A 24,576-nucleotide genomic window follows, 5' to 3' on the forward strand; every position below is an offset into this window, starting at 1 on the left:
ATGACTTGCAAATTCAGCTACTACTGTGTGCGGGCCGGGTGTCAGCGGGTGAGGAATACCGAGACATGTATAAATAGCCCATATTGATTGATACTAGTGTCAAATCCATAGTTTTCGCGGTCACTGAAATGAATGGTGATACTTCCACAGGCGTTGACTTCCAAATACAGCCCCCATGCGAAGAATGGGTATATTAAGCTAGTATTACAATAAATGGACTGCTTGGATGCCAAGAACTAGTACAGATAAGTACCATTCACTTCTATGAATAGGTATTTTTTAAAAGAATTTTTGCAAACACTAAGTTATAAAACAATGAACTACATACAGTAGTTATGGTTTTGGTTCCCAACATAAAAGAAATATGGATTGTTCATGAGATATTGAACTTCAACTTTCACTCCTGGAAAATTTCAATTTTGGAGTTAGGCCACTTGGCATCAAAGCAGTTCACTGTAACATAAATACATTCCGCACATTAGTAACATAGTTGTTCAGGGGCCTTCGATTTCCATCCTCTCAACTGAAAGCTGAACGATTGCTTGATACATGCTGACTATATAGGAGAAATAGTGTATTAAGTTTTCGAGCTTTGGTGCGTATCCGTATTTACACTCTGATATAACTTTAAGTTCACACTCAAATCGAGCTAATTGTTTAATGCATTTCGAAAGCTTTTGTTTTTATGCAGCTCATTAAGGAAAATCTATTTCATAACCGTAACATTTATGTACTAAGAAACTATGAACGTAAAGTGGACTCGACCTAGCCCCGTGGCCGCTGTGACTCAGTGGCACAGCTCTCACCCTTGGTGTGTGAGGACTCTGATTCTGTGTGTGTGTGTGAACTCCGCGGCTAGTGTACGCGTCTTTGCCGTGGAAGACTCGGGTTCAATTCCCGGCGCGAGCTCATGTAGTTCGGATTTCACGTTAATCAGTAGGTCTACATTTCATATATCCTCGCTGCTGAAAGAGACGGTAAAGTCAAAATCAACTCAACAATATATATGTGTGTGTGCTTATGTGAATTTCCTCGTGGCTGTATGGTTAACACATACACTTTGATCGCGGGAGACTCTGGTTCGATTTACGGTGGAAGCTCATGAAGTTGTTACCGGTATCCCACTTTAAACTGTAGATCCATGCCTCATATAACCATACATATAATATATATGCCTTTGATACACTTATTTTCCGACTTGGAAGCCATCGAAAATTTCCGGACACAGAGTCCCGTAAACCGAAACTGAGAAACATGGCTACAGAGTAAAACTGCCATAAAAATTTAAGCTTTCTAGGCTAACTTAATCCTTATATATAATGCAACTAGCTTGGCCAAGTTATAATGGAGGAAATGCTATCATTTGCAACACTCTGAGAATAGAAAATGTTCGCCAGGTATTACTATCCCCCCTCTCCTGCAGAATGAAAACCCTGACTAAAACTCAATATTATATATATATACATTATATATATATATATAACTATTTTGTGTAATGTAACAAACAGTAGTGGATAGTATTCATGTTTTCTTGCAGAGATCCTTACGAGGGTTCGCTTCCATCATCCTCTCCCCAAGAACTAAGATAAATTAAAAAATTGCGATTACTTGTTAATCTTGTAAAAATGCGATAACTTTTAATCTTGTACAAAGGACGCAATTAAAGTCCCAGTGTAACCCCTACACATTTAGATTTTTGCCCTGGAAGAAATCCAGTTATTATTGTTTCTTGATTTCTCAGTCTCATCTACATAAACATACGAATAAAATTAAAGGATAGGACATGTTTAGAGTGCTTGCACATGACATCTAACTATATTTCTCATCAAATGTGTCACAGATGAAAATGTCCGTTTGTACTGCCTCTATTTTCTGGTACACATGTTTCATTTATGTTATGTTGCTAAAATTCGTTAGGAAACAAGTACAGACTGCGCCTGTGTGCCTGACAAAACGTAAATGTACTGGATAATTATTCCTTCACTTTCTTCAAAAAAAAAAAAAAAGTAACCCATCTCATGTCGGCTAACAAAAGGAGGTAGCGGTCCAAAGATAGCCGTTGTTTACCTAAGGTCGTTACACAGCAGGGGTTTCATTCAGCCAGAGAGAAAAGAAAATATAATTTAAAGTTTGTACATTTGTTTTGAACTGCAATATACTTCTTCCTTTTATTTTAAGAACCATTTCCTTGTCATTTGTCTGCATCAGAAAAAAATGCAAAAAATCACTAGAATGTGCCTATTTACCCAAAGTACGTACTAGATCACTAGTTCAATAGTAAAATCACTGAATCTAGTACGAAGTCATAAATGTGGCATCCCTGGATTGGAGCGAAAGTAATGGTTGGAGTAAAAACTAGTCCGTATTTCTACTGCATTCTGTTGTTGAATTCACAGAAATGTTCAAAAATAAATTCAAGAAGTAAAACACGATCCTACAAAAGACTGTTTACTTGCTCACTGGTTTTAGTATTGTGAACTGAAACTCAAGTGCGCAGTCATGTTGAATACTTCTGTCCCTTTCTACTTTACAACTTGAGGTGGGATGAGGGTCAGGATAGATCTAGTGATATACCGCTAAAGGAAGTGCTTCAGTACAGAGTCGGAAGCGGTATGTATTGTTTATACTACTTACAACGTTACCCCCCACATAAGATATAAATTCACCCTTTCTCCCTTCCCTTTTTCGAATACAATGAACCGACTCTTTTGCTGAAGAAAGATGCTAAAAGAAAATTGAAACATCTGTGTCTAAACTTTTTTTGAAGCGCAGTCTTTTGTATTTGTAAGGTTTTGCGAGTGTTTTCGAGATAGTCAAATCTTTTACCATGGACTCCTCCTGCGAACTGACCGTGAGTAAACACCCGATCTCGCTGTGCTCAATTTCTCTCGCACACGTGAAATGGGTTTGTTGTTTCCAAAACAAATAGGAAGTTACCTTGTGCTTTTGCATTTCTGCACGCACACAGGTACCATTGTTGTTTTAATGATCAAACGAAATATCAAAACCATCCGATATATATGATACAAAACAGCTAACAGAGGGAGGCAAAGATAAAAGTAGGCCTATACCAAGTTTTACGCGTGGTACCATTATGGGGAATAAATATTTGATAAAGTCACGTAGATGCGCTTAAACCTATTCCATCTGTCCTTATAATTTTTCTGGTCTCATCAATTTCTCAGGAGAATACGTACAACATATGTCCAAATTCCATATATACTCTTTCTAAACTAATGAGTAAACTCATTAAGAACACCAACTGATATCAATAAACAGGAAAGAAAACAATACTTTATACTTCTATCATTTGGTACACATCTCTATGAAGCACAGCTTGTTTCTTTTCGAAATAGCTCCTTCGTGTCACAGCTGTGGTTAGTTTTGTTTTGTGTTAGGGTGAAAGAGAGAAATGCAACATTTGCTTCGCGGTGAAGTTATATATATTATTAAGATGAGCGGTAATAAGCGAGGTTTAACAAAGAGTGCATTTCGGATGCACAATTTAACGGGTAGTTGCAGTCCGTGTTGAGAATCGAACCAAAGCTATGTAAGACATGTTAATATTGAGCTCTTTTGTGGTAAAAGTGAACTTCAGAAACACACAAAAGACTTGAAACATCAAGCTAATGTAAAGCAATTGAAAAATAGCCTACCTATCGCTGCATCTTTTCTGTGGCTAGGAACATGCAGTGTGTAGCAACAAGAATCGTGTTAAGGACTTTTTTTCGAACATAGCATTCCCTTCCACACCATAAAAGACAATATAATGTTTGTTAAAAGAAAGTGTACATAATATTTTTAAATTTTGTTTGTGATCCTATCATGCATAATTATAAATAATGCCTTTCATACTACGAGAATGAGTTCAACTATACGTCATGGCCTCTCTAAAGCGGGGCCGCGGTGGCTCAGTGGTTGATCGTTCACCTCTGGTGCTTGGGGACCCTGGTTCGATCCCAGCTCGCACCAAGTGAACTTTGTGGTGGACAAACACCGTGTGCGTGGGTTTCTTCGGGGTTCTTCCGTTCCTCCCACTTTCTTCATTCCACGATTACACTAATTTCTCATCATCAGCCCTCTCCTTTAGCCTAACCGGCATAACCGTGGGACGTAAAACTCAAAGATTTCACTTCATTTTTTCCCTCGAAAGCGATATGTTTCAAAATTATTTATTGTTAGATATTGTAAATTTACGGTATCTATTTTAGTGGACGGAAAATTTTGCATCTAATCGGATAATTTCATGGCTTCTAACAGAAATTCGCAGTTACGAAATTTGCATCACTGTCTTTTGAAAGGATGCCTAGAAAAAATACTACTAGAAAATAACTGAAAACACAAAATGGATTTGATAGCCAAATTCACGTCATCTTGGTGCGTCATCATTTTTCTTTAAATATTTGTATTTAGTATTAGATTAGAGTTTAGTGTTCCTTTCAGCATCAAGGCTATATGAGACGTGAACTTACAAATTAAGGTGGGTTCAGAACCACAGGAGTTCCCATCGGAAATCGAACCTAGGTCTCCCGCACCAAAGACGCGTACACTAATCATATGGACAAGGGTGTTCGATATTTAGTAATGTGTACATAAAGTTGTGAAATTGCGCTTGTATAATGGAATACAATTCCTTCTACTGACATAAACCTTCACAATACTTAGCTGGACAAAGTATCTTTAAAAAGAAAATGTCACTCTTTATGTTTCATGACTGAAGGTTCGACTGAAGGATGGAACAAATTGCAATGAGCGTTTTTGGATCCTACTTTGTGTAGTTGATTCATCATAAACTTGGTATTTGATACGGATATGAACTATTACACTTATTTGGTGTTTATTTCTAAATAATAAGTCCTAATACAACTTCATAAAGTTGTAATTCTTCTTTAGTTTGTAGAGCTCCTCCGTGGCTAACCGGTTAGCGTACGCGCCTGTGGCGTGGGTGGCCCGGGTTCGATTCCCGGCGGGAGCTCATGTGGTTCGGATTCCACGTTAATCAGTAGGTCCACGTCTCATATAGCCTCGATGCTGAACGGGACGTTAAAATCAAAATCAACTCAACTCTTTAGTTTGTATCACTTTACACAATGACAAATCCAAAAGGTGTGTTGTATCGGTGCAGTACCAGTTTTTCACGTTTTTCAAAATGTTCCAAAACCCAAAGAATAATCTTTAATTTCTGATATTTTAGTCGTCACAAATTACAATTTTATAACGTAGTCAATGTTTATAATTACTGGGCAGTTGGGCGTTTAAACTAATGACATCATAATAAAGTCAAAACCATAATTTTGAGTTGAATTGATTCTGAGTTTAACGTCCCGTTCAGCAGCAAGGCTATGTGAGACGTGGACCTACTGATTAACGTGGAATCTGAACCACATGAACTCCCACCGGGAATCAAGCCCAGGTTTCCCACGCCAAAGGCAAGTATGCTAACCGTTAGCCACGAAGGAGCTCCACGATAATTTTATTGGGCGATAAGGAATATCTCGCCAGTGCTTTTACAAGAAATAAAATTCTATAAGTACCGTATTAAAGAATAGTGGTAAGAGATTTTATAATAGCTCTTTTATTTATGAGATATGAGTATTTTGAAAAAAAAAAAAAACAACTAAAGAATAGGTTGGCGGAACCACAAAAGACTCGTAAAATAAACTTTCTTATAAATACATACGCACCTTACACACCTTTTATAATTGCTATGCTTACGTTCTCCATAAAAACAGAAGTTCTCTTTTAGTGATACTTTACACAAGATCATGAAGTGGGTTCAAATTTAATTAAAGGCAAAATACAATACAATAATCCTCAAATATTGCATCAAGTGAGTTTAAAGATTTCTAAACACTAGTGCGAAACCGGGCTCTGCCGCTGCGATCGATTTACAGGTCTTGAGACGAAAGTAAGAAGGGACTTACGCACACAGTAAGTAAAAACAATTAATATGCCTGTAACTTTCCCCCAAATGGGTGTATCTTAAAACTAACCTCACCATTATTTTTCTAATTAAATTCTAGCCCGAAATTATGTATCATATTACCCTATTCCCATTTTGAAAACTTGACCTTAATTCAAAATGGCGGATTTCAAGATGGCTGCCATCAAGGTCATATCTACCATACGACTTCCCCCCAGGACTTATATGTATCCACATGGTTTTTCTTCACTTTTCTTCATTAACGCTCTGTTTACAAAGGGTAGTAAGGGACTTCTGTGGTGATCTCTAATAACCACATCACAACTCTTAAAAGTTATTAAAAAAAATAGAAAACATGCACCATGGCAAAAATTTGTCATCACAAGTAATGATGCATACATGCCTTCTATCAGCAAAAAAAGTTTCATTGAAATTGGAGCCGGACATTTGAGTGATGTCCCTTGTGGGATGTGATTGAACGTCACGTCAGAACACATCGCCCCCCTTCCCGGAATTTACGGGAACTAGGTGAGCTGAGTGAGCACATGTGGTGCCAGCTCTCTCCAGCGACCTATCAAGGATCATTGCGTGTATGCCAAGACGTGTCGCCGTTTTTATCCATGCCAAAAGTCGACATACTGACAATTAGGTAGGTAGTCATGATGGTCTGGCTGATGTGTGCGTATATTTTAACTCGTACATTTTGTCTCGACTCGAATTTCGAGACGTCTCGACTCGAATTCGAGTCGAGTCGAGACAGAGACTGTCGAGTCGAGACACGAGTCGAGACAGAAACATATTTTCGAGTCGAGACACGAGTCGAGACAACATTTTCTCGAGACGAGTCGAGACAGGCTTAAATCTCGACTCGACTCGACTCGAATGCATCCCTAGTAACTATTTCAGTTTAAGCCTTTGTACACAGAACCTATGAACAGAAGATTGATTTTCTTTGAAATTGCATTTAATTTCTTTAAGATTTCTTAACAAAATATTGATTTATTATTCGTGACTAAACAATCATAATTATCTTAACAGCTATAACTTACTTCCTGTTTTACACCAAGTAGCATTTTAAAAAAGCGAATGAAATCCAAACCGAAAAATTAAATAAAAACTGTTTTTCACCAAATTTTCCATATGATAAAAAATGTTTTATAAAACACGAGGTAGTGCATATAAAAATATAATGCACTTACAAATTAATTTAGTGTCAATGTTTTATGGTAGTATTTATAGTATCTTGTTAAAACGTTTGTCATCAAACTGACAAATATAAATCGCAGTAAATTGTGTAATGTGCTGTCACAAAAAAAAAAAGTATATCATACTACTTCCCAATCGGTATAAGGAAGAGATACCATCAGCGGCGTAGCGAGCTTTACAAGATTGGGGGGTGAGGGGGTGAAACTTGACATTGCCAAGTCTTGATTTAAAAAATTGCCAAGTCTTATTTAAAAAAAAAATGAAAAGTGTTTCGAAAATCTTAGACTCACTTTTACCAACTCTGTGGAAATCTATTAGAGCAACTTTATTTTTATATTCGTTCCATTCCATGCCTCGTCTGAGATGCGAATACGGAAAGTCCTTGTTTCACTTTTGAGTGCAATTTTACACCTCAACTCAGGATCATTATCACCATGCACGATGCACAACTGCTAATTTGATAACTTATGGCTAGTTTAGATAATCTCAGTCACTCAATCCTCACGAGAACCTCTAAAGCTATAATCTGTTGTAGAAATGCATTAAAAAACGTAGAATAAGGTAGGCTATATTTACTGCTTGTGATATAGAGACTTATAATTTACGTAAACATTCAATTGAGGGGTTCAGTGAGAGACCAGGCTAACATGCACACAAATACCTCCTTAGCTCATCTACTTCATATTTTAAGGACGTTTGGTAAAACGCCAGATCTTGTTGAGTAGCGTGTGGAAAAAGGCTCTGGCAGAAAAGTGGGAGAAAGCCTGAGAGAATGTCTTTGTAGAATGATTTTCCACCAAAATGAATAATGTATGTAGTTAGAGAAGAGGAAAAAGCACTATAATACATATTATAATATGAGATTTGATTCTACAATAAATTCATTATTTATTATCTAATTGAAATAATGAAATTGTGAAAAACAGGGTGAGAAATCCTTGGGGAACAGGGGAATTTCCCCCACTGAATATTTTTGGACAAAATTACCTCACTAAATCCATGCTGGGGGAGATAATACACTAAAATAATGTCAGAAGTTTCAAAGTAATTACCATAATTCATATGTAATCAACGTGTATTTCATATTTAATTATTAGATGAACTAGTGATAAGCGGTATCTAGTAATATCTAACGTTGTATAGTTTACTACTTCTGGATGCCCAAATATGTGAACTTTCTATATCGAAACTTTGAAGCATAAAAGTGCGCAGATTTAAAAAAAAAAAAAAAAAAGAAAAAGAAAAAACCTCTTCAGTCCTTGTCTCCTCCCACTTCGATTTTATGATTTCGCACTCTGATGAAATATATTAAATACCGGCAGGAAAAATACTGATATATATCCTCCCTTTTAGGCGCCCCTCCAATCACGCACCCGGGGTACATGCCTTGCTTACTCCACCATAGTTGCGGCCCTGTGAGCTACATAAGTAACATACAGCGGTGTATGTAATGCTTTGACTTACAAATGCGGAAGAAGAAAGAACTGCAATTTTTGTTTACCTTTCGAAAGAAGCAATTACGGAATTAAAAATAAGGTAGGAAAGGCAACACATTTGTATGAAAATGAAGTGAAACACACACCGTTGTATGCTTTCACCTAGCAGACGTATTGTTTTGAACCCCAAAATGTGACTTGTGGAATCTTGCACTTAGGTTCACAGCGGAAGCGACGAAATTACTTTACTCCAGTACCGTGCCGTGGTAACTCGGCGCCCGGGGGAAGAGTATACGACGGCACCCCGTACATATGGGTGAGATCGACAGACCAGCCGCGAAGCTCCACCATGCTTGGCGCGAAGCGGTAGAAAATTTTCAAAATTAAACCCAGCTTTCTTTTGATTTTGAGCACTTTAAATTATTTTTTCCTTGCATTTTATACATGTGTACGCACATTCATTTTCCTCCCGAAGTTTGTGCCCCTTTACATTTGCACCCGGGGCAATCGCCCCACCCCAAGGAACGGCACTGCTTGACATCCATTGTAGTTTTTCTTCCCACCGAACAACACCCCCAGAAATCTACTGTGACCACTCCCAAAACACATTTTGTTCAATTCTCTCTACTCGAAAAGCCCTGTAAATAGAGTCTTACTGCAAAACAACTGAAATAATCTATTGTTTTTCAACGTATTAATATGATCACTTTTTGTTCAAAGGGAATGGTCTATTCACACACAAAGCAGATACGGTTACACAATATATTCACTCTGGTATCAAAATCTACTTCCCTTTGATATTTTACTTTTGGGAAAAAACTCTTAAATTTATCAAATTTACATACTATACATAGTAAAAAGTTTATATTAAAGAGTCACTGCCTTGTTCTTATTTTATTAATGGTACAATTTCCCGATTTTTCATTAAAGATTCTTCAAAATGTTTAGGAATATCAAATGAACAAAAGTGAAGTGTGATCACTTGCAGAGTCGAATTTAGGTTTAGTGAGGCCCTAAACTGCTGAAGGTAATAGGGCCCTTTACGTGTCCAGGTGAACGTAGGCACCCTATATACAGAAATGGATAAACTAATGACATTTTAGAAAGCAGGCTAGCAGAAGGGGCACCATTACTTACATCATAGTAGCCTACACAACAGGAAGCACTGTTGCTACGTCCTACGTAAATGTAAATTTTATTTTATTGATTGATTTTCTTATACACTGGAAATGGATATCCAGTTTTCTTCAGGTTTTCGGGGCCCCCAAGACAGTGGGGCCCTAAGCTATAGCTTGTTTAGCTTATACGTAAATCAGGTACTGATCACTTGCAACAAGTAAAGAAGCTTTCAACGAATATATTGATTTATTTCAAGATAGAAAACTACACAAAATTTATGCCAAGTCTATAAAAGAACTGATAATGATTTGCAGCACGAACAAAGCGTCATTCTTCAAATTGCCAACTAGGTATTTTAATTTGCCAACTTGTTAAGAAATTGAGAAGCTTCACCCTTACCCCCTTAACGACGCCCCTGGATACCACACTATTTTTCGATTGGTATGGTAAAATAATATTTTCCATACTATTTTACCGTAAATTATGTAAATTTTGTATTATATGTAAATTTTGTTATTTTAAATGACTGAAGCGAGGTCATCTTACGATGATGTTTTATAAGCTGGCCATTTGGGGAGGCCAAGAACTCATTTGGGGGGGCTGGCCCCGATGCCCCCCGTGGCTACACCCCTGCCCCCCTTCCCACACACACACACACACAGATAGTGCTATAGGTCGACACACGGTGAGTTGGTAGTGGCCATAAGTGAAACTTGTCGGGCCGTATGCAGAGTCGTTCTGATGCGTGATTAGTGCCATACTAAAGAGTTTGACTGACATATTTCCTGCAGTAGACAAGTCCTTAGTATGACGCTAATCATACTTCAAAACGACTCTGCATAATGGGGCGTTTACACTTAGTCGATTTGCGTTCGATTTAATTGAATTGACGTTACTTTCAACTTAATCGACCGTGTAAACGGGACTTCAACTTAATCGCTTGTTGATCGAAAGCGACAAATCGACTAGCAATTGAATTGAAAGACGTTCTATTTTCTGTGGTCGATTCTATTTTCTTCTGCTACAACACCGCAAATTGTACCAATTACTTTTTGCTAGGACATCTTTAAAATTGCCAGTCGATTTTGAATCGACCAGAGGAGAACGAGTCGACAAGCAGCATTCAATTTCGGTTGAAACAATTGAACACATCCATCGATCTAATTCGGCCTAGTTGCTTCGATTTAGTCGCAAATACAGTGAGTCGATTTAGCCGTGCGACTAAATCGACCAAGTGTAAACGCCCCATAAGGCGGCTCATGTCTTGTCTTGTCGTAGACCATGACCGGTCAAATAGGCAGGTGCACCAGCTCGCTAGTCCTGTGTTCTACGAATGTAAAATGGTCAAATGTGTACATCACACGGAGGATTTATGATTCAGAAATAAAAGTAACTACTGAAAAATTACAATTCTTTTACGATTTGCGTATAAATACGGCTTCCGGGTGCGTAGAATAAAACCTACAGTTAAGAAACGCAAACCAACTTTTGGTAGGTAGCCATTGAAAGAAAAATACTATTTAACGGAGTCAGACAGGACAAAGCTGGTGGGTCCGTGTGGAAGCGCGGGAGGGTGAAGTCCAAAGAGACCAGGAGCGCCAGCGATTGTAGGTGTACGCGCAATCGAAGGTAATGGAAAAAAGTTTATTTTGGCAAAGATACGAGTTTCAATAACACTTGTTATGGTTTTATACTAGTAACGCTGCACTTGTAAACGTAAAATAGAGGTCCTGTAATCTGTGCAGAAATATGCCACAGATGGAAAATAGCATCTAATAGAGCCATCTTTCATACGCACTCACTTATTTTATCCATCGTAAAGCATTTGTAATTATTTTACACTAGTAACCTTACACTTGTAAACTTAAAATATAGGTGTATTGCTTTGTATTTAACTGATGCCTGCAGAAAGTTGCTCCTTATAAACATGTTTTTTTCATGCAAAGTATTGAATCTTATCTGTAAATCTTCCAAAATAGAATGCACCAAAACAAAACCGGCACCCGTTAGTAACGTGGTAAGTGTTACGATTTCACCTGTTAAAAATAATCTATTATTTTGCGCTAAGCAAAGGTTTTGCTGCTCCTAGTCTATGCGCTTTAAATACCATTCTTGCTTTACCTTCAGTGTGAACAGTCCCGGGCTCGATTCCCGGTGGGGGCACTCGATCGAAAAACTGTAAAAAGCTTTTTCATGTGAACCATCCTGAATGAGGTTTCCTTACTCACACTAGGCAAACGCCGGGGTGGTACCTAACATAGATCCTAGGCCTCTTCCTTCCTTTCTCAATTCCTACTTTCTATCCTTTCAGTGTGCTCGCCGAGGGACGTCATCCCTAAAAAACGTGACGGGCTAACATGCCCTTTGATGCCAAAAACCCAGAAATCTAAATTCTCGCTTTTAACAGCTACCTAACAGAAGTTGGTTAGTGCTTTTTGTAGCTATTTACTGTTAGCTTTTATGGCACTGCGCTAGTAGTAAGGGCGACACCGTATCGCGTTTTGGACTTTGACCCCGACCTTTGTGACGTCATAGGTCAAAGGTCAATGACTTTGGTCCGGGGTCAATGACCTAGGGGTACTTAGGACCACCCCCTCTAGATTTTGGCTATTTAATGATTTAGATAAAATTAAACGATTGATTTTTTAAAATTATAATCTCACATTGAATATTTATCAGCAAAAGGTCTCAATATTAGGTAAGATGTGAATGGAATTGTTAAATATGCTGCTTTCTTGCAAAAATACAGAAAAACAACTCCCCCGAGGAGTTGAAATCCCCCCGGGTGAAAATGTCTGAATTCAACACTGGTTTGAAACTAAAACAAAAACTTTCTTATTGTGATTTTCTTAATTGTAGAATAAACCAATCAATACATTAAATAACCCTTATTTTCTTATGCTGCAGTAAACGAAGCTCAAATTTTAATGAAGAAACGAACAAATTAGTAACCAGCTGAAAATTAGTACAAATGTTGGGAATGATGTTCTAAACAACACATTAAAAGTCCCCTGAAATCCCAGGTGACCTTCGCCGCTATATTGGAAAATGACGGCTGCAAGTGTCAAATGAACAATACACAGATAAAAGTAGCAATATCTTCGTTATGGTTGAACATAAAGAGATAAACTTATCGTCGTTTTATAGAACATAGATAACACAATATTTTTTATGCAGAAACTTTTTTCATAAAACCCATACTTTTAGAAATATTTAACTTTAAATTCTAAAATTCCGTAAACTACCGTCAAACAGATTTACAATTTTATTGAACTTAGGAAGTAAATATTAACAAGTTAAAATTTGACATAGATGTTGATAAAGATTATTTAAATGAAATACTTAAATCCCGCAACTACATCGTAAGCAATATTGGAAAATGTCAAAATGTCTGAAGTAATTGAAAGATAATATTTTGTTAAGTGAAATACAAAATCGGCTAAATATTTGAGAAACTGTAAATGCAGTCGATCCGAAGTCAATTGCGATCAATGGTGGTAGAAGGTGGAAACATTATGACGTGTTTAAGCTTGTCCTCCGCCATCTTGGAATTAACTTGTTCATTTTAAATGACAACATGTTCATGTGACATATTAAACAACATCCTCGTTCGAAGAGAAACCCAATGGTAAGATTATTTTTCCAAAATCTGCATCAGTTTTGAAGTTGTGAATAGATTTAGGATATGTTATATGTGAAATGCTGTGAAGTGTGCTGTGCGAAGTTTCGAATTGAAAGATAAAGTAAAAAAACAAACTTTATAACATCTCATATTACGTATTCTTTAATAACCTGGAAAAGAGAGAGCTAACACACATGAGACAATTACAATCACATGACATGTTCGGCATGCCCACGGTTCTCTTCTATGCATATCCTTAACCGTGAGACCCAGTGCTTGTGCACTCTGCGAATTCATGGTTGGTGATATTTATTCACAGGCCGTAATGATTCTCCTTTTCAGGTAGCCAATGTCAATAATTTTACACTTTTAGACAATAGCTTTAAAGTGTCCCTAAAGATAGAAATCCAAAGGAGGTATGTCGGGGGACTTTGCTGGCCACTCAAATCGTCCACGCAGACCTATCCAACAAACGGGAGTGTTCATTGAACTATCGATTACATTACCACCATAATGCGGCGTTGCCCCATCTTGTTGCCAATATTGACGAAATTACCCTTCCTCTTCCAACAAAAGTGGCATAGCAGTGTTTTCAAGCATATTTCCATATTGTGCAGCATCTCAGGTCCCATCAATGAAAACAGGTCCAATAAGTTTTCGCCCCATATTACACACCATACCATTACCTTACCTACATCTTGCATCTTTGATGCATCTATCCAATTAAGGTTTGTATTAGCCCAGTATCGGACATTTTGGTTGTTAATCTCACCTGTTACATAGAAATTAGCATCATTACTAAAAACAATGTTATGAGGAAACATTGGGTCATGAGCTATCTGGGCCAACGCCTACTCACAAAACTCCATTGGTCTATCTAAAGAACCCTCTGGAAGTTTTTGTTTCACCTTTAATTTTTAAGGGTGCCACTTTTTCCTTTTTAATATTCTTTGAACACTTTTGACACTAACATTATATTCACTTGATAGTCGTCGCACACTCTTCATAGGACTTTTCGCCAGTACACCCCAACACAGCTGCTGATGTTTCTGGATCAGTTGCATTTCGTGGTTGTCTTGATCGAGATAAATCATCAACATTTTCCTTTGCCATGAATTTGCGGATTAGCTTTCGTACAGCACCGTCTGTCACCGGCTCGCGATTAGGATGTCGCTCTTTGAAGATGGACATTACTGCTGAGCTACATCATCCAGCCAATAGGAAAATTTCGATTCTTTCCTCTCGAGTTAGCACCCTGTCCTACCTACAAGAAAAAAGAAAAAGAGACAGTCGGTTTCCGTCTATACAATGTTCCACACATAGCAAAATTTAAGTCTAAATGATAACATATTCTAGCTTAAATCAATTTACTTCAAAACCGTTGCAGATTGTTTTTTTTTTTTTAAAAAAAAAGCTTTACCACAGGATTTCTCGGTATTATGCAAATGTTCGGTACAGGTCTAATACAAATTTTAATTAGATAAATGCATCAAAGATGCAAGATGCAGGTAAGGTAATGGCGTGGTGTGGAGTATGGGGCGTAAATTTATTGGACCTGTTTTCATTGATGGAACCTGAGATGCTGCACAATATGGAGATATGCTTGAAAACACTGTAATGCCATTTTTGTTGGAAGAGGAAGGGTGATTTCGTCAATATTGGCAACAAGATGGGGCAACGCCGCATTATGGTGGTAATGTAATCGATAGTTCAATGAACACTCCCGTTTGTTGGATAGAACATCATTCTTAACATCAGGCCCGTAGCCAGCCCAAAAATTTAGGGGGGGGGGGCGACCCAATCATATTATACTTCATCACCATATTATAGTTCATTTGCAAGCCTACCGTGAAATTTTATGGGGGGCAGCCAAAATTTAGGGGGGTCCCCCTTTCCCCCCGTGGATACGGGCCTGCTTAACATCTGTACCAATTTTCAGCTTGTTACTAATTTGTTCCTTAGTTTTTGCTAATTTGACTGCACTATTAGTTTTAAGCGATAAAACTTGAGGTTTTACCAGTAGTTACTTCTCTGACCAGCCGCATCTGACTTATTGCAAACCGAATAAAGGATTCATTCCGTACCAAATTTTCCAAAGTTCTGAGTACAATAACGCATCGCAAAAATGCCTAAAATTATTATAGTTGGTAAGCTGATTATTTCTAAATCGTAAATTTTGTTTTGCGTTGACATAAACCGTTATGTATTTTATCCACAAGCCATTTAAAAGTATTTTATTAGTTACGTTTTGAGTTAACACTATGCAAAAACTTCAATTCAGTTTGTGATATTATTAATAAATATTTCATCTCCCCTCCCCCATTGTCAATGAGAAGCATACCTTCTTTTGTCTGTTATTTATCTATTTGTGTTCGTTTTCATGTTTGTATGATTTTTTCATTATTGCTTTTTTCTTTCTTCACTTGTAGTATTTGTGTTTATGTGTGTGTGTGGGGGGGAATTAATAGTACTACTTTTTTCTGTTTTTTTTTATCATAATGTATTCATGTATTTTTGTTGTATATCACCGTATCTTTTGTACTCTATTGATAGTATCTTTTTGTATAACTGAATGTATTTCTTTGACAAGGTTTAGGTGGTAGAGCAGCTATATGATGAACCTCGCCCGCTTGAATAACCTCTTGAACTACATTTCTTCTTCTTTTCTTGGTCAATCTTCTATATTTGTGACATAGGGAGACATTCGTACGGTACCAGCCTTCGTAAAATTTGCGAAATGTAACGCACGGAAGAAATTTAAAGTAAAGTATAACTGCTATGCCTATTATCGCAAACTAAATCTCAGATTTTGCGTCGTTTTGATCCAAACAGTTAGGCCTACTGAATGGGGCCCGTAGATTTATAAACAGTTTGTAAATGTTTCCTGAACAATTAAGAATGTATTTTCATTTAGGAATGAGCAACATTGCTGAACAGTGTTTTGTTTTGTAGTTGATTTAGGTCAAGGGAGATGAAGTGTGTTTAATTTGCTTTTATGGGATAATATTTAATTTCTTCCTTTGCCTGCCTAGTATAACTAAGTACAATGACAGTGTTTGTTATTCATGTTACGTACATATCATAAATGGTTACAGTTTAATAGAAGGAGACGGTGGGGATTTATATAAATATAACAGACGTGAGCAGAGATAGGATAGCTGAATATATGCAGAAGTGCCAACTTAATGGAGTGAATGGCGAAAGTATGGCAGATAAGTTGGGCTTAGGGCCAGAAGTACGAGAGTTAAAGCTTGGACCGAGCTTTAGTAACAAGGGGAAAGGTTTTCATACAATTCGATGTGAGTAAAAGTATTGTTTCATTATGTTGAGAAGTAGCAAACTTTTTCATTTTTTTATTTTATTTATTTTTTTTTAGAAATGTAGATCAGAATGCCGTTTGAAAGTAGTCGGAATAAATATATTAAAAGCTCGAAAAATATTTCGCGATTTTGAAATGAGGCTAATATTTTAAAACACAATGATTCTTAGTCAATAATAATATTAGTTTTCGAAGACGTAACAAACTTACGAGCAATGAAATTTATAATGTACTAAATTGGTTTTATAAATAATGTTATCAACATATTTTTTGAGAAGTGTCTGTAGTTCGTATTACTGTGCGCAATTGGCCAGTATTGACGTAGAATCAACAAATATTTTTAATTGTTATACTGTGAAAAGAGGAAATTTTATTACTGTATTAAGTGATGGGTAAAATGATTTAACATCTCTGAGCACCACTGAACGGTTCACTCACTGAAAAGATAAGACTCATTTGAACGACTCAGCGGCTCATTTACCATTTTTAGACTTGGCTGAAGGGGTGATTTTGAAAACATAAAAAATATCAAATTAAAAGCATCTAATTATTTTTAGGTGAGTTTGTTCCGCAGAAGATGACTACAAAATAATAATAATAATAAATAAATAAATGAACTAATTTGTAGCCAAGAGTTATCTGTTGCTATCCAAGTCATTAAGCATTAACTGCAATTTTTAACGATTTTAACTGCAGTTTTAATTATATACTCATTTTAATGTGTCATTCACCCTTTGCCATTTTGTGTCAAATCAATAGGGAACATTCCATGACAAATCAACAAGTCATCAGACTTGATCATCTCAGATTTTTGTAAAAATTTGTGCTCAGCTTTATTACAGTGGGAGATGAAAAAGTCCCAAATATTATCGCTCTCCTCCTGAAAGTGTGCCCTAAAAATTTCGTTCAAAAAAAAAGGACATTTTTTCCGTTACAGTGATTATCAAAAATTGACATAAAATGGTTAATATATGCACTAGGGACATGGAACAAACACCATTGAAAAGCTTAAAGATTGCTCTAAAAGTTTGAGAAAACCTGTACCATAAAAATTAATACTTCAAAGAAATATTAAAAAATAAATACTTCAAATGAAGTTCAAAGAAATATTTGTATTTTGAATTTCATATACAAATGTTCCTGTGAATTTGTTCAAAATTGTCCAGATTGTACTCATATGTGTATTAAAACACCACAAAGTAGCATTTTGGGCACTGAATTGATAGGGACATTTCTGTGTGAAATTCAAAATCCAAATTTTTCTTTGAATTTTTGTCGTATTATTTTTTTATTGTACAGTTTTTTTTTTGGTCAATATAGTACAACTTTTAAAGCAATCTGGCAAATTTTTACTTTGACTCCAACTGTGACTTCAACCGATTCATGTGATCCGGTTCCCGGAGCAGTTTAGGAATCATTCCTGAACTGCTCCCGGAACCGGATCACATGAATCGATTACAATTACTAACACAGTGAAAGTAATGTACGATGTTAAGAATTATACTATAAGTACAAGGGCCACAATGTTACTATACGATGTTAAGAATTATACTATAAGTACAAGGGCCACAATGTTACTATACGAAGTTAAGAATTATACTATAAGTACAAGGGCCACAATGTTACTAAACATCAATTCAGGTGAAGCGGTGACTATGAATTTTGAGATCTAAATGGGGGGCTACCGCCCCCCAACCCCCCCGCTCAAGTACCATAAAAACATCCAAAATAATAATAAATAATCACACCACTACTATAAAGCTAAGATAAGAAGGGAAAAATTAAAAAAAAAAAAACACTCGTCTCTAATCATAAATCAGTGCATGACAAAGAAAAAAAAAATTACATCTCAACAAGACAATAGGACAAGCAGCAGCAAACCAAATACTTTGCCTAATACTCAAATGCAAAACAAATCAAGAATAAAAATAATATGAATTAAAAAAAGAAAACACTCACCATTTCGCCATAGGAGAAATCTCATGAATAATGAACTCATAACTGCTGATTCCACACACGAAAAAATAAGATACCAAGAACACATGCACAATACTCAACATTACTGAAAAATGTTCCTTTCCGCACACACGTCGTTTTATTAAACCGAGCACACTTGCTATTATTACAAACAAGAAACCAATAAACGTCCACTTTTAGAATACGTCGAAAATATCTTCAGTTTAGACCACAACTATGATAGGTTTTCTCTAACTCAATTCAACCAATTCAATTACGCGCTCCCGCATGCCACAAACAGCAGCACACACATACATGCACACAGAACATGTGACTACTAACCAACTACCATATGACTACACAGACATCTAGTGGAAAAAATATGAACTAAGCCGTCACACCAAAGGCACGAACAGTTCTAACAAGTGACTCACGCACAAACAGTTCCAGGAAGTAACTGAACCTATAAGAACCGATTAAAGTCACAGTTGGGAGACTTACCAGCAATCTTTAAGCTTTTGAATGGTGTTTGTTCCATGTCTAGTGCATATATTAACCATTTCATGCAGGGTTTGCTGGTTTAGCAAGGTAGTTTAAACCAGAAAAAAAAAAAAAAACCGAAAAATGCTTTAAATCGTGTGAACTTCATGGTGACGTTAATATATCCAGCACATATCATACCATCTGCATGAGTTTCCTCTCCCTTTTACCTTTTAATCAAGGCGTCCCATGTTTAATTCTCGGTCGAACCACAACCCTTCTTTCAAGTGTAAACCAAGTAGCGGTTAGTATATCACTTTAAGCGAAAGTCCTCTTCTTACCTCGGCATTACATAAGGATGTTAAGCCTAAACATACGAGACGAAACCAAATTGTATGCCTGAATGGGCCTATTGTTTATATATATATATATATATATATATATATATATATATAAACACGGCTGCTTAAATATATTGATAGAAATCGGCAAAATTTATCGACTGCCTATGTAGCTTCCAACATTAGCTTGGATTGGACTTTAAGCTTTAATTTAATTGAATGATATCTACATACTAAATTTGTAATTTAATACCTCAGTTTTAGCGTACTGATTATGATATTGACCATAAAATTTCACATGCCAAGCAATAACGAGATTTTTCCGTTATTGCTTTGCATTTAAAGTAATAGCAGGATTTTCCCAATGGCTAAGGCGGGAGTTTCCAGATTTATATATAATTCTGTATAATGGTTTCATTTGTGCAACTCTTTATCTTTTTCTCCTTCTGAATTATATTAATATAATTATATTAACGAGTATGTCAAGATCAGTACTTATTTTTATCAGTAGTCCTTCGTGAATGAGTCGGCGGACTCATCTCATTTGTTGCCAATAGTGCCGGTTTTGAGTCCAAATGGAGAGTAATATTTCTCGAGCATAAGCCGAGAAGCAGTTTGGATTCCGCTTTACGCTTATGTGACCCCTTCCAGCACAAACCCCTTGCTGCATAGTAACACCAAAGCGAAACGAACTTATTTCTGTTCATACGTAATATAAATGCATAGAACAAATTATTTAAACAAACAAAAAAAAAAAAAAAAAAACAAAAAAAAAACTGGGTTTTCGTTTTTTTCAATAAAAAATTTGGTTTTTACCAACCCTGATTTCATGACAATTTTTGATAATCACTGTAACGGAAAAATGCCCTTTTTTGAAATTTTTGAACACACTGTATGGGGATACTTTCAGGAGAAGAGAGGTAATATTTGGGACTTTCATCTCCTAATGTAATAAAGCTGTGCACCCATTTTTACAAAAATCTAAGATAGATAGGTCAGATTTGTCATTTCATTGGTTGATTTCCATAGATTTCAGAACGACCCTTCAAGGAGATTTTATTCTTACTGGTATCACCAGGATAAAACAAGTAGAGAGCTCAAGGTAATTTGTGAACCAGTTTTAATATTACAGATTCTCAAAAAAAAAAAAAAAATATATATATATATATATATATATATATATATATATATATATATATATATGAAGCGTGAGCGATATTTGTTCGAGTGGTATTTGCAGCTTACCTAAAAGACCTAGAACACTGGTTGAGGTGTCGTTTTAAAGCATATGAAAAGAGCTTTCAGATAACGTACAACATTATGGAATATTTTTTTCGAAAAAGTCAAAATTTTGAATTTGGGGCCGCGGTGGCTCAGTGGTAGAACCTGCTCCAGCCAAGTGAACTTTGTGGTGAACAAACACCGTGTGCGTGAGTTTCCTCCCACTTTCTTCATTCTGCCATTTCATTCATTACTCATCATCACCGTCTCCTTTAGCTTATCCGGCATAATCGTGGGATGTAAAACTCAAAAATTTCATTTTCATTTCAAAATTTTGAATTCGATTTCCGTAAAGAGACATATTTTGAAAGTTACGATATATATATATATATATATATATATATATATATATATATATATATATATATATATATATATACCACCAGGTATATATAACAAAATGTTCAGAAGTGTGTTCATTTCCCCACATTTTTCCCTCAAAAAGTACTTACAGAAATTCAGGTTACCTTTGGCAGGCATTGTTTGAATATTCAATTATTTGATTTTATTTTATTTTTAGCGAGGTTATATAAGACCTGGACTAACAGCTTAACTTTAGAATCCGAACCACAGGAGCTCCAGCTGGAAATCGAGCCCAGGTCTTTCATGCCAAAGGCGCGTACGCTAACCGCTTCACAATGTGACATTTTGATGATCTAGGAGGAAAAAATCAATTTTTCCATGTTATTAATATACATATAACTGCTATTTATTCCAATAATAGAATAACCACAGTTTATCAAAACATTTGTTTCCAATTCTGTTATTTAATTTAGCCCATAGATAAGCCTAAACTTGTCGGAACATCTGCTCAGTGCTTTCGCAGTGCGCGTTCGAAAATCTGTGATGCGACTTCGCTTGTTCAGTATGGATCACACGAGTCGTGTATCAGCAAAATGAAAGTGTGCATGTATTGGTGGTCATATTACGTCTGTTCTGAATTATAGTGTTTCGTTTCAAATCATTTTGTTCGTTCTGAAGTTTTAGTATATTATTCCGCATTATTCCAGTGTTAAATTGTATGTAAGTTATTGCTGAGAATTCAGACTTTTTAAAAGTGAAAAGAGTTGTTGCGCAAATTTGCGCACTTAAAGGATTTTGGTTTTTAATTACAATGGCGCTACAAATTCCCTATCACACTTTATTTGAGATATGGGTACAGAATTCAAGTTCGACGAGATTTGATGCCTTACTGACACATGTTGAGCAATCAGTTGGCTACTCCCCATTATCTGATGATGATTTATCATCTATTAAGGCGCCACTTAGGCCTTTTAGTCACAAACTTGAAGTGAAGTGAAAGACAGCATCAAGACATCTCGAACGTTTTCTGCAAAATAATTCCTTCTGGCTTGAAGGAAGTCTTCAATTCCCTGACCTCATGACATTGCAGCCTAGTGCATCCCAAAGTCATGTTGGAAGGCCACACAAATTCTTCAGTCACTGCAGCCGAAAGTCAAAGAAACGTAGAGTGAAGAAACGAGCCATGAGGAACTTTCGTTGGCCATTTAACTGAAACTTAGACAAAGAGGAAAGAGGGATTATGCTTCAATTGTGAGTGAACTTTCAAGTGCCTTTCCCAGAGAGGAGCTAGGATGAAGAAGTCTCATCTTGTATTCTTCCTATTGGCGAGCTTTCGGAGGAAGAACAAGAGACCAGAAATAAGCACCACAGGGAATTCTTAACGACGAATACATCAAGTACTAATACAAATAACGATCTGCTCCACAGACGTCTCATTAGGCCTATCTCTGATCCAGTCATTGGAAGTTACAGATTTCCTCCAAAAACAAAGCACAGTCGTATCGACGGAGAGGTACTTGTTTTATTGGACGAGCCTTCTTTGCACACTTCCAACGAACATCGATCTTCATCGGCCAACTAACTCAGCAGTAGCGGTTCAGAGGGTGATATGTGAAGAATTAATAAGTCAACATAATGTTTGTCTGTCCAAATAGTTTTATAGTCCAAATTATGTTATATTTATATAAAGTAGAATATGCGATAAATGAAAACACAGGGGAGAAACAATTAATAAATATTGAACAAAAATGGTGAGAAACAGGAAATCAAAAAGTAGTCAGTACTAAATAATTGTTTCTTTTTGTATGTTTATTTATTTGTTTCTTTGTTCTATTCTCAGCCTGTTTCTTTTTTATTCTCAATTGTGCGAATCCACTTTGCATGACGAACTTTGTGTTTTCCTTTTTCTTTTGTAATAAAAATAATAAATTATAAATTAATAATGTGAGAAAATAAATGGCATGGCTTAAACTAATAACGCATCATGCAAAAAAAAAAAAAAAAAAAAAAGCCTCGCCTCATCCTGTTGAGGTTTCAAAACAAGAAAAGAAGAAAGAAAGAAACGAAATACGAAATAAAAGAAAAAGTAGCAGAGAGAGAACAAATTGGTAAGAGGCAGTTGCGTCTGCCATGAATAAGACCAAAAGAACTTGGCCAAAACAGGGGGAAGTAGAGGCTAAAAAATAATGATTCCATGCTTTATTTCAGTAACTAATGGTCATTACTGTTTTTTTACAACCAACTTTCCTCTCGTTGTCGTTCTTCTTTATTCCCTTTCTTCCTTTTTATTTAACGTGTGTCTACGTAAGTTGTTATTGTTGTCGTGGATTTGTTACTTTTTTTTTTTTTTTTTTTTTTAATATAGGGTTCAATAGCATGGGTTCAGTTGTTTCTACTACTGTCTGTACCGCAGAAACGTATCTTACGTCGCTTTAATGTGACATATTCTTGATATAATAATTTTGTCCTCGTAGATTGGCAAAGTGTCACGCTGTGCGCTTAGTCGCAAGGAAGCTCTATTCAATTATTTAACTTGAATTATGTCACTATATACAATTTCCAAATGTTCAGAAGTAAATATTTGTCGCCGATCAGACAATGTGTTCTTGTACGCAGAGAAAGTTCTCTCTAGGTCGCAAGGCACAACCGAAGTATACTTCAGGAGGTGAATGTGGTTGGAAGAAATATGATTAGGAGGGTTAACTGTTTCATCATTAAGGATGCGGCTCACTGTCAGTAAGCTGTTGTAACCTGGGTTCCTTTCAGTCACTGCGTAATTTTTTTTTTTAACCCACATCTTCTACGATAGCAGTCAGTTTCTTTTCTCCATTTTCATATATATATCCATGGCTTCCAGGAGAGGAAGCCCAATAGCTTCAACTTTGTTGATGCTTGTAGCAATCCAACCAAAATTGCTATTTGTGTGTGTCATATCGCAAGGAAGTTTGGGGTCTTTAAAGAGATTTTGAGCAGTTCGTACCAATACAGTGGAGTCCACCGAAAATAAGTCAAACATAGATTTGACTTCTTCAAAATGTTTGTTGTATAACTGACTTGCCCGTATCCAAGTGCTCCATCTAATGATAATAGGTTCCGGAGGAAGTGGTATGTCTGACAATTCTTCCTTGTAAGCTTGCACACGTTGTCGTGTCTCATAAACACCTTTTTCGTGGAAGAAATAAAGTGATTGACCTTCAGAAACTTGGCTCACACCTCCTCAGCGACGCGTTTGAGAACATGTGCTGTGCAAGTGAAGTGGATCAAGTTAGAATAACTGGCATAAAACACTTAAAGTGCCGTAGCAGCTTTTAACATTTATGATGCACTGTCATAAGAAAAACTCTCTCGTGTACGCGATCCGGATACAACACTTCAAGACTAGTATTCACAAATCGTGCTATGGTGGAATTTTATTTGTACGCTCCAGAACTTCGCATACAATGAGATGTGTAAATGGAGAATCAACAGTTAGCTTTCCAACTATGAAATTAGCTGCACACCGTCCCAAAGCATCAGTTGTCTCGTCGACGGAAATTCATACATAAGAACTGACTACTTGTATCCTAACTTATTCTGCAGCTTCTTTATAG

General features: G+C 36.4%; 1 protein-coding gene across 2 annotated transcripts in view; it reads left to right on the forward strand.

The window, feature by feature from the left end:
- Positions 1-16,232: 16,232 nt before the first annotated feature.
- The window catches only part of Eaf (ELL-associated factor), a 41,956-nt gene continuing 33,612 nt past the window's right edge, over positions 16,233-24,576 (forward strand). Inside the window, exon 1 of one of the 2 annotated variants that reach the window (XM_081740036.1) lies at positions 16,233-16,605. In XM_081740036.1, the coding sequence (XP_081596162.1) occupies positions 16,473-16,605 (133 nt within the window). In that variant the 5' untranslated portion in view covers positions 16,233-16,472. The remainder of the gene's footprint in view (positions 16,606-24,576) is intronic. The other variant, XM_081740037.1, reaches the window with a different exon arrangement.

The sequence above is a fragment of the Thermobia domestica genome, chromosome 15, assembly GCF_964235325.1.
Source record: "Thermobia domestica chromosome 15, izTheDome1.hap1.1, whole genome shotgun sequence".
Taxonomy (NCBI): Eukaryota; Metazoa; Arthropoda; class Insecta; order Zygentoma; family Lepismatidae; genus Thermobia; species Thermobia domestica.